Here is a 15297-nt window from a genome sequence, read left to right as displayed (position 1 = left end):
GTTAAAAATAAAAATAAAAACACTTAGACGTATTTATAAGTAAAATGACAATGTCTGGGCTTTAATTTTAAGAAAACTTCAAAAAACACAGAGTTAGTAAATGCAACAAGATTGGCAATGTCGGTTAACAGTTTAAAGCTGGGTACATGGACGTTCACCTTATGAAGCTGTCTACTTTCATGTTTTCCCAAACAAAAAAGCTTTTAAAACATCATGTTTCAACATTCAATCCAAGGCTCTTCTCCACATTTATCTATCACAAGCATGCATATCTTGTTTGTTTTTTTAGTTCAAAAACTTTTAATCATGACACTAACATTAAGAGATAGGTTTAAAAAAAAAAAAAATCAGCTATACATTTTACTATCTCAATACTTTGTTTTGACAATTCTTCCAGAACCCTGAAAACTCATAAATTCACCTCCACTCCCCCATTTTTGTTGTACAAGATGTAACAGACTCTTCTGTGAAAAACTGTCTTTCTGCCAAGACAGTGTTGAATACTTTCAAATTCTCCTATTTCTCCATTTCTCCCTAAATAGGTTAAGTTTACATATTTATTCTCTAGATGGGTTGTGGGATGACAGAGGGAAAAAAAAAAAAAAAAACAGCCTTTAAAAAAGAAGACCTAGGGGCGCCTGGGTGGCGCAGTCGGTTAAGCGTCCGACTTTGGCTCAGGTCACGATCTCGCAGTCCATGAGTTCAAGCCCCGCGTCGGGCTCTGGGCTGAAGGCTCGGAGCCTGGAGCCTGTTTCCGATTCTGTGTCTCCCTCTCTCTCTGCCCTTCCCCCGTTCATGCTCTGTCTCTCTCTGTCCCAAAAATAAATAAAAAACATTGAAAAAAAATTAAAAAAAAAAAAAAAAAGAAGACCTAGGCTCTGCTCTTCATTATCCAGACACCTGGGATAAGACAGCCCCTCACTGATCCTCAGATTGCTTAGCTGAAAAAGAAGGCCCTTGAACTACATCTTGCTTAGGGTTCTAATAATCCGTGTTCTATCCCTGAAAAATCAATCTCTTACTGTATATGATATTCATAGTATAATAACTCCAAAGAAACTGGCTTTCTAAACTACTTTAAAATAAACTTAAACATGACATCAGTGTGTAAAAGGATTTGAATTAAAACCTTTTATCACTCCAAGAAACTTTGCAAGGCGCACCATCGCACTGAGCGCACCATCTCTCATGGGTTTTCCACTTTCCTATTTTAGGCTGTGCTCCATCAATCCAGAGACCCAGCATTAAATCGCAAGCTGTTATTTTTCCAAACTAATTATCCAATGTCGTTTGTCTGAAAAAAAATGCTATCTTTTCAAGTCATGAAGTCTCCAGAGCACTGAATATAACTTTCCCCTATTAAGTAGTATTGGTCTTTCTAACAAGTCCCCAGGTTTGCCCCGTCCAAGATACTCCTCTGGTTAGAAGCTGCTGATGAAAGCTTTCACCTACGATTTATTGTTTTTCTTTCTGTTTGAAAGATGCCCACGTTGTGATTTTTCAACTATAGCAGTGTAGCTGAAGGAGAAAGAAATATAGCAGGACAAAGGAATCCCCAGAGTGTGGAGTTTGCTCTCCAACGGCATTATGATACATGGAGAGGTTCACAGAAAGTTTGGCAAGAGCTGCAAATCATTCACTTTCGATATTTTCAATTATCAGCTAAACAAACAAACAAACAAACAAAAAACCTTAACAATTGTGCTTGCACATTACATTCAAACCATTTCTTGACATGCACTTATCAAAAGCACTTATATCTCAGATTTTGTCCAACTCAAAATTTGATATTTGAGCACTTGAGATTTAATCCTTGTGATATAAACCTTAAGAATGTAAGGAATTGTTGGTGTTCTATCTGGTTCCCAAAGGGAGCTTAAAAATTCTTCCAGGAAGATTACTAAGCATTTGCCTTGCCTTCTTCTAGGACTTCTTTAATGTTAATGACCCCCAGACAGTAGTTATTCAACTATTTGTAAAAGCTGCTCATTTATGCAGCTCCCATATTTCGATAGAAATCTTTCCTTTTATTTCTTCTACAGAAATCTTGAGATCATATCATTTGTTGGACTGTAGTTAAGGTTAAAGCACTGTTTTCCAAAATTTGAACCTAGGATTAAACCTCTCTGTAGATTCTTGAGTGGGAAAAAAAAAAAAGATGTTCTGACCTCACAAACTTAAACACGGTCAATATCCACTCAAGGATAGCCACATTGATAGCACATGGCAGTATATTAAACATTCTACAAATTGATTCATGAATGAAATAAAAGGTTACATTTCTGTTACAATGGAGTTTTCCAAACTCAGTTGAATGCTCTTGTATCTAGTGTGCCTATTAACATTCCTTCAACTCACACCAAGAAATACTGGTCTCTTATTCTGGTTCTATCATTATATTTTCTATGACTGACTGAACTCATGATGTTAGGTTGGCATTATTATTCTGTAGCCCCAGCGTTCCCTGGAGACTTTTGGTTCAATTCATTGGATATTTAATACTACATTCTCGTACAACTCTACAAAGTGGAACCTGACATTTAGCACAAGATTTAAAACTATACTACCAATGAAACAGTTGAAAAATTATTACAAAATATCTCTAGGGCTAGGAAATATATGAAAACTTCAAAACACTAACTGAAGAGACTTATTTATGTGATTGAACCGTAAATTTTTTTTTCTTTAAAAAAAAAAAAATTTTAAGTTTTTAATTTATTTTTGAGACAGAGAGACAGAGCATGAACGGGGGAGGGGCAGAGAGAGAGGGAGACACAGAATCAGAAGCAGGCTCCAGGCTCTGAGCCATCAGCCCAGAGCCCGACGCGGGGCTCGAACTCACGGACCGCGAGATCGTGACCTGAGCTGAAGTCGGACGCTCAAACGACTGAGCCACCCAGGCGCCCCTTGAACTGTAAATTTTTAAAGTTAAGTGTTATTTTCTAGTACTTGGAGCAACCAGAACATGGTGCCTGAATACTACCTATTTGAGAGTCCAGTATACATTTTTAAACTACCCTTAAAATTCTAATAACCTACCAATATACTGCTAAGTAGTGCTAGTTTCGGGTAACATACCAATTCATTGATTTTTGTGTAAAGATTTATGTCCCATACTGCTTAAAAGTAAACTACTTCTGAGGCACAGACAGTCCCCTCATAGTCTGGTTCACATGATTTATTCTCTGTGAAGAACCTTTTCTCATAAATAGCAAAATATTATTTTTCTGCTCAGCAGGTCAAGGGCTGGAAATTTAATTTATTCATATTTATGTGCCCAATGCCTAGAAAACTTCCTGGCAAATAATAGGCATTTGATAAATGTTAATTGAGTCCAATTACCTAAAATCCTAAATGTGTTGGAATTAGTAACATTTTACTGCATGAAAAGGTTTTTTGAATTTACAATTTATAAAACTAAGTTGTTTAAATACTCATCAGACTGAGAAGCTGTTTAGTTTTCCATTTAGAAAGCCCAGCTGTATATAACAAATATATTTACTGTGTCATAAATGTCTATTAAATAGTGTTTTAGGAGCCTTATATGCAGACTTAGATGAATCTGCAAGTATTAGAATGACAGTGACAGAATGTTATTGATAAAGCACTGTTTCAAATATCCAAGCATACCATTTGTCAGTCTGTTCAATTCCTAGGTATTGGGGAGCCTGGGTGGCTCAGTCCGTTAAGCGCCCGACTTCAACTCGGGTCATGATCTCGTGGTTCACGAGTTCAATCCCTGCATAGGGATCTGTGCTGACAGCTCAGAGCCTGGAGCCTGCTTTGGATCCTGTGTCTCCCTCTCTCTCTGCCCCTCCCCCCCCCCCTCATGCTCTGTCTCTCTCATAAGAATGAATAAATAAACATCAAAAAAAGTTATTAAAAAATTCCTAGGCATTATCATATGACAAGACTTAGCCCCATGAAAGTAATTTATTAGAAGAAAACACAAGACCTATTTCTTTTTTTTCCCCCTCTTTTATTAGAAGTTATAAAAAGTACTCTAATGATTTTAAGAGAAGTACATCAAGTAGGAATTGAGTCTCTGAAGTGGCTCAGGTGGAAAAAAATTAAGGCACACAAGATCTCAGATGGTATTTTTTGTGTGCTACTGGAATAAAAGAAGTTGTCAGCATCCACATTGATAAGCTAATCTGGTTCTATTAATTTAACCATCAAAACTGAAAATGATGGAACATCATATACAAAAAGCCCAAGTTTTCAAGTGCGTTGGAACAGTCAGGAAGTTTAAGGCCGGGAAATTCATAGAAGAGATTAGCAAGAAAGGATGCTTTAGAATCTAGGAAAGAAATGTCACAGCGGCTTTCTGGCTCTTTGTTAGTGGCCAGTTTTCTTTTTTCCTTCCCTTCCCAACATGTAAAAGAACACAAAGTAAAAATATAAGTATTACATAATGTAGATACTGATAAATTTAGTTTAGTTTCCCTCACTATATATCAGGAGAAATTTAAGCAAATTATATAGATTCCTACCAACTGTCTGACACTATTACATAGTGCTTAGTTTTTAAATGTTCATGTCTCTATTCCGCAAAATTAAAAATTACAATTCTTTTATGACTAGGACACTGTAACTTTCCTGCATTGTGGGAAAAAAAAGACATACAAATATGAGTAATTATGCTTATAATACCCTAAAATAAAAATACTTTTTTCATTACATTATTAGGAAGTACATAAATATTAATTATTACATAAGCCTGGATTTTTTTCACTGCAAATTTGCCCGATTTCTTTTTAAAATACAGTGAGTATACAGTATTCCTTTAGTTATATTATATCCTATATTTTTGCCTACATGGAATAAATCTCAATGGTTGTTTAGGTTGGTGTTCAGATTACAAGGGAAAGTAGAATGCCACGTATTGTCCATAATTTTGTTACCTTTAATTCTTATGTTTCAAAAATTAGTGTTGCTAAGGGCTCTGGCAGGCTTTTAATATGCAAAGTGAACACTAACAGAATAAGGCGTGCTTGGGAAATAATTAATGGGAAATTTTAAACATTCCTGCCAATTATAAACACAAGCATATTTCAATCAACCAATAAGTAGTTATTGATTACCAATTAGCGCAGGGCTTTTTTTTTTTTATTTTTTTTCAACGTTTTATTTTATTTTTGGGACAGAGAGAGACAGAGCATGAACGGGGGAGGGGCAGAGAGAGAGGGAGACACAGAATCGGAAACAGGCTCCAGGCTCTGAGCCATCAGCCCAGAGCCTGACGCGGGGCTCGAACTCACGGACCGCGAGATCGTGACCTGGCTGAAGTCGGACGCTTAGCCGACTGCGCCACCCAGGCGCCCCGAGCGCAGGGCTTTGTGGGAGAAACAAGTATAAGACATGGACTAAAGTCATTACAAATATCGAGTGGTGCTCAGTACGCCCTTTAGAATACTCCCTTCATGATGGGCAAGTGTGTCTGAAGAATATTTGAAGACGGACAAGAACAACCATGGGGCATTTTATTTTGCAAATTTTAAAAAAGCAATTTTCTAAGAACAAAAGGACTGCATCTGGCTTAGCAAATTTAAAAAGATAGTACTGTACTGCCCTCATTTTTTTTTTTTTATTGTAGTTCAAGTCTTCTTCCCACAATGGCTTATTGTGCACATTACAAAGTCTTCAGGGTCTTCAGAATTAAAGTGACAAGAGTATTTTTTTTTTGTAAGTACACTTGAGAATGGATCATTCTTTCTTACTCTTAATATAATATGCCCTTCCAGACTTCTCCAGTAATTCTAGTCGTCTTGACAAAAGAAAATCACCAAGACAATACAACGATTTTACAAAGAGAAAGAATGACAGTTTCCCTTCTACTTTTCAAAAATGTTTTATAATATGATTTGAGATTGGCTTTATTCAATAGGCTGAAAGAGGAATCAATTTTTAAAAAGTGACACTCTCTATAATAAAGAACACCTACACTTCTGAACAACACATCCATTCCCACACATTCACAGTGTTATTATTATTATTACCATTAGAATCTTTCCCAGAATAATTTTCGGAAGGGGAAAATACGGCTTTGTTTAGAAGAAACTGACAATGCCCAGTTAAACAAGCAATAATATACAAAGGGTTGAGGGTTTTGGTTTTTTTATTCTTACTTCTGCAAATCTGGTGAAAGTCCCAGAAATACTATTTCTTGCCTTCACTAATGAGACTTATGCTCTATCAGTGTTTCATTTATCCAACAAATATCTTTTGTGCCCCTACTATGCACCAAGGTGCTGGTTACATAATAGCCAAAATAGATAAGGTCCCTGCCCTCACAGTGCAGACAGATTTAGACAATGAATCCCATAAATGAGCACGTAACTATCTATTACGAGAACAATGAAAGGACACTATGGGGTGTCAGGAGAGAAAAACAGCAAGATCTAATTTAGATTGAACTTCCTCAATTTAGGCTGGGACTTGAAAGATGCCAAAAACTGTGCCAGATGGAGAGGCAGAAGAGGAGAATTCCAGAGGGCATGGCTTAGATGAAGCTCTTAGGTTTTGCCTTCCCCAGTATTACAAAGCAGCAAGTAAAGTGCAAGAAGAAACAGCAGCCAGCACCCGCTGAGGCCAGGGTGGCGGTCTGAGGCCAGACAGGGAACAGGGCTTGTCCACCGTACAAGAGAATTTGGATTTTCTCCTAAGAGGACTGGAAAGTTGCTGAAGGATTTAAGCGGGGCAGTAATATGATGGTATTAAGTTTTATAAAGACCCTGTCTGCTGTCTGAAGAATAGATTTGGAAGAGGGGGAGGTCATCTCAGAGCTGAAACTCTCCAGCTGATTTTCAGATCCTTCTTTAAAACAGCCCATCATCTCTTCTTATTTCCTTACCCACGCAGTGTCCCGCCACACGGTACAACGTGGCCATCCGGAAACTCACTCTTGCGCAGTGCTTGGCTCTACTTTTCCCTCTGCCTGCCCTGCCCCTTCTTTACCAGTTGACAGTCTCAACATGCTAAAGGAGACCCACCTGACTCAAAGTCCAATTCCTCCATGAAGTTGTTTCATTATTCTTTAAACCCTATGACACGTGGTATGAAAATGGGGAGCAGCAAATAAGCGACGTCTATATAGCAACGTCTATTTATAGCAAACGTCTATGAATAATATTCAGCAGCTCCTGAATAAGGAGCTGACTTTGACTTTAACTGCTATGCTTCAGAGTCATTTGTCTCCTGAGGTAACCTAGTACACAGTCCCCCAACCTGAGACATAGACACTCAAGTCATGGGCTAAAAGCCATTGGTAAAGAGATTTTTTTTCTTTTACACTTTTAATAAAATGTAATATCTGATGTAAAAGATAAATTTTCAACTATTTTTTATGCTGCTGATGTAAATCATATTTATACACACACACATACCAACAAGGCACTGGAGTTAGCTAATTTTTTAATTTCTACGTTTAATTCTCTTCCTCTCATTGTAGCCAAAAGGCATGAGGATGTCTAATGAAATATATTTAATCCAATAGACTTTAAGAATGAAACAGAGCTAAGTCTCCATTTAGCCAAATAACGTCTATAAAATTCTATTTTTCTTCAAAGCTGCCCTACAACTGGGTCACAGTTTCATCTAGAAAGAACAATTAGATTGACTCAGACACAAAGTTCCTTACATGACACTTGTATTTATTGTTTACGCTGCACCCACTTCCCAAATGGAATTATGGCTTCCTTGAAATGGGAATTTTCAGTAACTGGCACCTGTAAACTGCTCAAAGTGTGGCTACTCCCTGAAATACCCCACACAGAGTAGTAATCTGATCTCATTGAATCAGAGCTTGTAGTCTTGCTGCAATCCAACCCACGAATGCAGACAGACATCCATAATGGAAGGTTCTAAAAGATCATTCTGTCTGGGAGAAGAAGTCCAATAGACATGGAAAATAAGGGACTTTTGTAACTTTGATGACATGTGACTAGTACATTATCTAAAAATAATTTCACTGCAATCATTTTATGAAGAAAATATAATCCATATCGATTCAATTATGAAATTTTGACTAAATGGAACTTTTGAAGCCAGCTGGCATCGTACTGGAAAGTCTCTAGAGGAACCTGCTTATCGCTCACCTTGATCTCTTTCATGCCATGTTCGACTTCCAGCAGCTGGTGAATTCGGAGAGGGATAGAAGTCTCCTGTAGGACTTGGTTCCATATTTTCATCTATAGATATAGTTTTGGGTCTTTTGCTGTTAAAATATGATAATAGTTACATTAGCGGGCTAAGACAGCGTGTAGCATGCGACAGTATATGATTTGAGAAGATTTTTACTGTGAAAGTTTACATAAACCAAAGTAATAGTCTCTCAGAATCATTTCTGAAAAAAATAGAGTGTATTCAAGACTTCTATAGGCATAGCAAATATTTCTAGTTGTATATATCATTTATTACGCCATATCATAAGTGTACCTGCCTAACAGGTAGGATGTTTATTATATTTACCTTTTGAAGTAGATTTCCAAAGAAATTTCAGTACTAAAAAGTGAATTCTTGATGTGATGTGTGTACTAATTCTCAAACTGTTAAGACTTACCTGACTCTTATCATTATTATCAACATTAGTAATATTCATTAGCATAGCACTTGCCATTAACAATGTAATCTTTTCATATTAATTCAAAGATAAGGCAATTGACTAAAGTGGAACATGAACTTTGGAATGGAACCAGCCTCGTACCAAATCTTGACTAGACCACTCACTACTTCTTAGTAGTAAGCTCCTTAACCTTTCTAAACTCATTTAGTCATTTATAAAATGGAAACAATAAAACCTAGTTCAAAGGGGAGTGGTTGAGAGGGTTAAATGAGTTATTAAATGGAAAGCTCTTAGTTAAGTGGCTGACATTTAGAAGATACTTATTGAATAGTAATTATTATCAGCAATCCTATAATTAATAATATTTAAAAATTCTGTTATACTTTATTGATTATAAATTATTTTATATATTCTTTATATTTTTCTAAAAAGTAGGTTAGTGATCCTTTATTTTTTGTTAAGTTTATATATTTTGAGAAAGAGCATGTGACCAGTGGAGGGGCAGAGAGAGAATCCCAAGCAGGTTCCACACTGTCAGCAAAGAACATGATGCAGGGCTAGAACTCATGAACTGTGAGATCGTGACCTGAGCCAAAATCAAAAGTCAGTCGCCTAACCTACTAAGCCACCCAGGTGCCCCATGTGATCTTTCATTCTTACGACCAACCATGAAAAACAGGCCATTGCCAAATTCAAACCAAATGATATACTTCTAAAATGATATATTTTGATAAAGAAAACACGGTTCATCCCAATTATTAAGAAAAGTAAATATACAGGCACCGGGGTGGCTCAGTCAGTTGGGCATCTGACTTCAGCTCAGGCTGTGATCTCAGGGTTTGTGAGTTCGAGTCCCACATCGGGCTTTGTGCTGACAGCTCAGAATCTGGAAGCCTGCTTCGGATTCTGTGTCTCCCTCTCTCCCTGCCCCTCTCCCACTCACACTCTATCTCTGTCTCTCTCAAAAGTAAGTAAACATTAAAAAACAAACTAAGAACGCTTTAAAAGTTTTTTAAAAATAGTAAAGTAAATATTTAGGGTAGAGCTTAAAAAGCTATTTCATGGCACAGACCATTTGGCATGATATACTGTTTTCATATATTCCCACCAATGCCCTATTAAACAGTCTTAAGGACTATGAAAATGGATGTGTTTCCTTAAATTAAGAAAAAAAAAAGAACCCTTATTCACATCTCTGTAGGTAAAAACTAAAAAAAGATATCTTCTGAATTAACTATGTAGTGCTAATAAACATAATGTCACAGGCTCTCAAAGTCCGACTGCAGAACTCCCATTCATAAATCGGTCCTGCTTTTTTTTGCAAGTGGGGAGACAAATTTGGAGAAATTCCGTGAATTTCCCAGGGCATGTTAGTGGAAGCAGCCTGATACAAAGTAAGGACTTCTGACTTCCAAGACTGTCCCGTTTTCGCTGCACTGTTGCCAAATCCTAGAAGCACACGTACCCCTGTGTGTATTCACCGATGTACTTGTGATTAATATTGGACTCATGGTTCCCAGAGTATTAACATCATGTAAAGATGGCAATTTCTATCCATGCAAAACCACGGTGAGAGTTAATAATTGTTCTTTAGTTTATTCCTAAGGTATCCAAAGTTAGGATGCACATTTTTTCAAACTCTCCATAAAGCTAATTCTCTCAGCTGTGAATCAGCAGTGAATACACAGGAGAGACTGAGAGTGAGACAGAAAAGATTTTCATAAGGAAATAACAAAGAAATGTTTTCGAAACCGTTTTTATTGTGAATGGCATAATATCTAAAACCAAATGGCTGACCCATCAGACCAAATAAGACCGGATCAGACCAAATAAGAAAGTACTATTCACACTCAATTGTAGAAAAACTAAAGCATTTTTAAGACCCAACTATAGTGATAATAAACCAAATTACCTTGCTATGCAAACTATATGAAAATACAGTTTGACCATAAGTGATATAAAATTGAACTCAGTTAATAAACACATAAATGTGCATAGCCCCATAATTAATTCAAATGCAACTAACCTTCATTAGAACAGCTTAGGAAAATAATCACCCGTATTCCCTTATTCTTAAAAAGTGGATATCGTACAATGAAATGTTTTGCTCTGGAATTCATGTATGTGCTTACATTTGATCACGGGTGTATGTGATGCTCTGGAAAAATCATATTCATATAGCTTCAGAGTTGCTTTGCCCCACCCAAAAGATTTTTTTAAATGCCTTGAACAACAATTACGTTTAATTGTCAAATATCAAAATAAATTTAATCATCCAAGATGAAAAATATATGTAAGATCAGCAAAAAGTCTTGAACTCTTTCTCAGCTTTCTTTCCCCTCTATCTTTACCTACCTACCCATCTGCATTTCTACCTACCTTCCTATCTGCACACCCGTCTACCAATCTGCACACAGACTGAGAATAAGCACAGTTCTTCCTTCAGTTACCTGCTTGGTGGAGAAGACAGTGACCTCTGAAGATTGACCCCCGAGTTCATGTCATGATAGTATGGTTGGCTTGGGATCTCTCCAATTGGGAAGTTGACTCCAGTTCCCTGGGTTATGGGCGCTGAGGAACAAAACAAAAAGAAACATCAAGAATGACATTTACACTTGCCATCTCCATTTGAATGTAATAATCTAATACTTGCCATGCCCCTGGGCAAACTTTCTTTACCCTGAGACTCGAACCTCAGCCATCCACCAGGGTACAACTTGAAGACTTCCTCATGATGCCAGTGTTCAAGTTTGGACACTGTTCAAGTTTGAGGCAGTCAGACTATAATCATTGGTACCACTTCCCCTCTTCCCAGTCCCCAGCCTTCTTCCCTCACCCCTTTGTAACAGTTGTCACTACATCTGTCACCACACTAGTCTGTAGATGCGTCAGAGGAAACGACATGTTTCCTATTGCTCAACACCAAGCAAGGTGTTTTGTATATAGTTGGTTCTCAAAAACCAAATCATTTGTTCAATAAATCAAATGAGAATATTAAGATTAATGTTAGAATGCATTAGAAATCATATTAATCATTATTTGATATAACTAATTCTTGTATTAGGGCAGGTATATGAGTAACATTGACACATATGAACATAAAAGCCAAGTTTTTTCCTCCCAAAATACACATTGAGGTTTCATGTATGAATAGTTAAGTGTGGCTTTTACTCAAGATTTATGTTTTGTTTTTTAAGTTTTTATGCCCAAATTTATAAAAATCACTTAAAATGTACTCGTGGAGTTTTACACTTTAAGGTATTATTTTGTAAATCAAGGAATCTTAATCGTTTAAACATCCAACTTTTGATTTTGGGTCAGGTCATGAGATCGAGCCCCACATTGGGCTCTATGCTGACAGTGCAGAGCCTGCTTGGGATTCTCTCTCCCTCTCCGTCTGCCCCTCCCCCATGCATATGCTCACACTCTCTTTCTCTGAAAAAAAGAAAAAAAGGAAATCTTGTTGAGTTCGCTGATACATTTGGAACTGAGATGTTTATATATAAGGATTGGTTTTGGGACAATGGATGACATCTGTTCCAATTTCAAAAATTGGTTTCTAGACATCTTGAATAAATCCAGGAGGCAGCATGTTGTATTAGAAGGAGAAGAATCTCGGGAGGTAGCCGTTGACTCTGAACTCCCTCTGCCACTTCTGAGCTCTATGCTCCAATTTCCCAAACAGTAAAATGAGAAGAATAGTAACCTAGCACCTATGATTATTTTGAAGATGAAATGAGGTAAAGAGTGATAAAAGCCCAGCATCCTGTCTAGTGCAAAGCAGGCATTCAACAATGGGAGTTCCCTTCTTTCCCTGATTTCTTCCCCACATCTCCTCCCTGGCAGTCTGGAGTAGTTAGCAAAGAGTGAACAGTTCAAAATACACCAAAAGCAGATGAAGAGGTATAAATGAACCTATTCGCTGCAAATCTGTTCATTCAACAACTTGTTACTTGTGTCCATTACAGGCAGGTGCTGCGAGGGATTCAGGACAGTCTGAGATAGTTCCCGTCCTTAATAAAACAGATTGGACAACAATCTGGGTGAACAAAACACTTATGAAAAAACCAGAAATACCAGCGTAATGCAGATGATAATGAAAATGCCCAATGAAAAACATGACCAAGAAATTCTATAGGACTTCATGGGAAGAAGAATCCAATCCACGCTTGAATGATCCAAGAACTCTGTGGAGAAACCATAGCTTGTACTGGACTTTGGAGAATGAGTAAGGTATTAAGGGGAGGTCATTCTCAACAGGGGGTTATCACAACAGCAAAGTCAGGGGCAGAGATAATATGCACAGTGAGACCAGGCAGGTTGGTGTCAAAGGACAGTGCTTAAGAACAGTTTCTTTCTTTCCCTATTTCTATCAGGCCTTCAAAAGCTCTAATGAGAGAAAAGGTGTCCTGGGACCGTGGCAACAAAACTCTAGAGCCCTTGTGATTCACTCGAAGAACACACAGTCTACTTAATCTTCCTCTCTCCTAACTGATTCAAGTTCAATATATGACCCCAAAAGGAATGCAGATTTTCGAGGAATTTTTCTTACCCAGAATTTTAATGTGTTCGCTAAATATGTTCTCTGTTAGCTGAACTGTATTTTTTTAAGCGTCTATTTATTTTGAGCAAGAGAGATGGGGGAGGGGCAGAGAGAGAGAGAGAGAGAGAAGGAGAGAGAAAATCCCAAGCAGGCTCCACACTCCCAGCACGGAGCCCGAAGCGGGCCTCGATCCCATGAACCGTGAGATCATGACCTGCGCCGAAACCGAGAGTTGGACACTCCACCGACTGATCCACCCAGGCGCCCCATGAGTTCTATTTCAATATCAGGTAGGCCAAGATTAACCTTAAAATATTTTTAAGAAAGTATGAGTAGGAGGCACATATGTTATTGCAGAGAATGAATCAAAGAACATACAATGAGCATCTCTCTTCCCATAACAAAAATAAAATCGATATATACAGGATACTCTCAGCTCCAAACTTCTGGAGTTTATACCTTCTGCTAAACCACTCTTTATATAATGCACTTTAGCCTCATTTTACACTGAAAATGTTTGTATTCAATGTGTAACTGTGCCTAATGGCTTGAATTCTTTGGGCAGCTGAAATGCAACTGCTTGTTGTGGCCTGAGGTACACCGGAGGTTAAAGAAATGCAAGGTAAAAAATCCCACAGTAACCACATGCTTTAAAGTTTATTATTAGAATCATGTTCTATGTGACAGTGGAAAGCAGGGTATGTGCTAGGAGGAGGCATTTGAGGGACTCGGTGACAGTCAGTAATCTGTCCAGCCTTCTACAAGTACTGGATACAATTCAAAGAACTGAATTACTAACAGGAAACTTACAGGTGGTATCTTTTGTAAAGTATTTGAAATGTATTAAGCTATGCAATATTTGAGCGAAGATCTGTAGCTTCTATTTCACACATCTGACTTAACAGTCAACACAGATTGCTTGGCCATAAACATACTAGATGGAATTCATAGCAAAATAGTAGTAAAAAAAAATCTTTTGGAAATTTTATTTTTCTAAATTTTGTTGCAGAAGGATTGTTAGAGAGGACCAAGACATCAATAAAAACGATTTCTACATGAGCATTGTAAAAATTTAGTGTGCACCCTGACATTAAACGGGAGAGTGCAAGAAGACGAGTAGATTAATAACAAACATGCCAAAATCTGAAGCAGCTCTCACCAAATGTACGTAATAACAAAGAGAGTATATGAGCATGGCAAGTCCCAAGTTGATACTCCTGTTTAAAAGCCTCGGAAAGAACTTCCATCAGACGCAAAGACCAGTGTTAGCGCCTCTCCCGGAAAACTGCAAGAAATCTGAAAGCTGCAAATCATGTTTAAGAGGCCTGCCAATATCCTCTTAGAAAAGGAGCTCCGAAGAGCCTCAGATTCTAAGGGTTGGAGGCCAACCCCTCATCTCTCTCGTTGTTCTTCTCACTCCAAAAGCCGATCCTAAATCAACTTTTAAGATGGAGATAATATCATGCAACAGAAAGATCGCTATCCTACAACTGAGCAGCTCCATTAGGAAAGTCAACACGCACATTAGTGGGTCACATGATAGTAAAACCCTGGAGGACAGAAGCCGTTAACATACCGTAAACCCTCGGGAAGTCAGAACTGGTGATCTACAGCAGAAGGGTTGTGCTGAAGTTTCTGCTTACTTAGCAAACCCTTATTTCATAAACAATGAAGTTCCATTGTGTAAATAAGGTTATGATGTGGATATATTAAAACACTTAGGAGAATAACTTCTCAAGCATTTCACAGACACCTATTTACATACCGAGTAGAAAATAAATGTTTGCTGAATAAATTAACTAATGAATGAAAACACAGATAATTAATACACGAATTACAAATCAGTAATGTGTGTCCTAACAGATACCTTAAAAACCTCTAAGAGATGACAGTATAAGCGTAAAAAGAATGAAGTATATTAAGTTTACCTCACTGTTCAACTGTTACAGAGAGGTATGTTTCTCACCTTGTCTTATGTTTCAAATTCAGATTTTTTTCAAAATATCACTCTGGGAATTTAAAGGTTCTATGTGGTTGCCTTTCTGTAGCATCTAGCATAATGTCACCTAGAATGAGGAATTAATAATATGTTCTAACAGATGGTTGGTCTGTCCTCACAAGAAGGAGGAAAATATATCATGAAACTTGGAAAAGGACAAATTTAAACAAATAATGGTATAATGTCTCCTAA

At 37.5% G+C, this 15297-nt stretch overlaps 1 protein-coding gene across 7 annotated transcripts in view; it reads right to left on the bottom strand.

The window, feature by feature from the left end:
- The window catches only part of NFIB (nuclear factor I B), a 241917-nt gene that overhangs the window by 57173 nt on the left and 169447 nt on the right, over positions 1-15297 (bottom strand). For all 7 annotated transcript variants that reach the window (XM_047830459.1, XM_047830462.1, XM_047830461.1 and 4 more), the window contains exons 5-6: positions 11014-11134; positions 8097-8215 (exon numbers count right to left, since the gene is read on the bottom strand). In XM_047830459.1, coding sequence (XP_047686415.1) covers positions 8097-8215; positions 11014-11134 — 240 coding nt within the window. The remainder of the gene's footprint in view (positions 1-8096; positions 8216-11013; positions 11135-15297) is intronic.

The sequence above is a fragment of the Prionailurus viverrinus genome, chromosome D4, assembly GCF_022837055.1.
Source record: "Prionailurus viverrinus isolate Anna chromosome D4, UM_Priviv_1.0, whole genome shotgun sequence".
In the NCBI taxonomy this organism is placed as follows: Eukaryota; Metazoa; Chordata; class Mammalia; order Carnivora; family Felidae; genus Prionailurus; species Prionailurus viverrinus.
The sequence above is the reverse complement of the archived record's forward strand: the minus strand, read 5'-3'. Positions and strand labels throughout refer to the sequence as shown.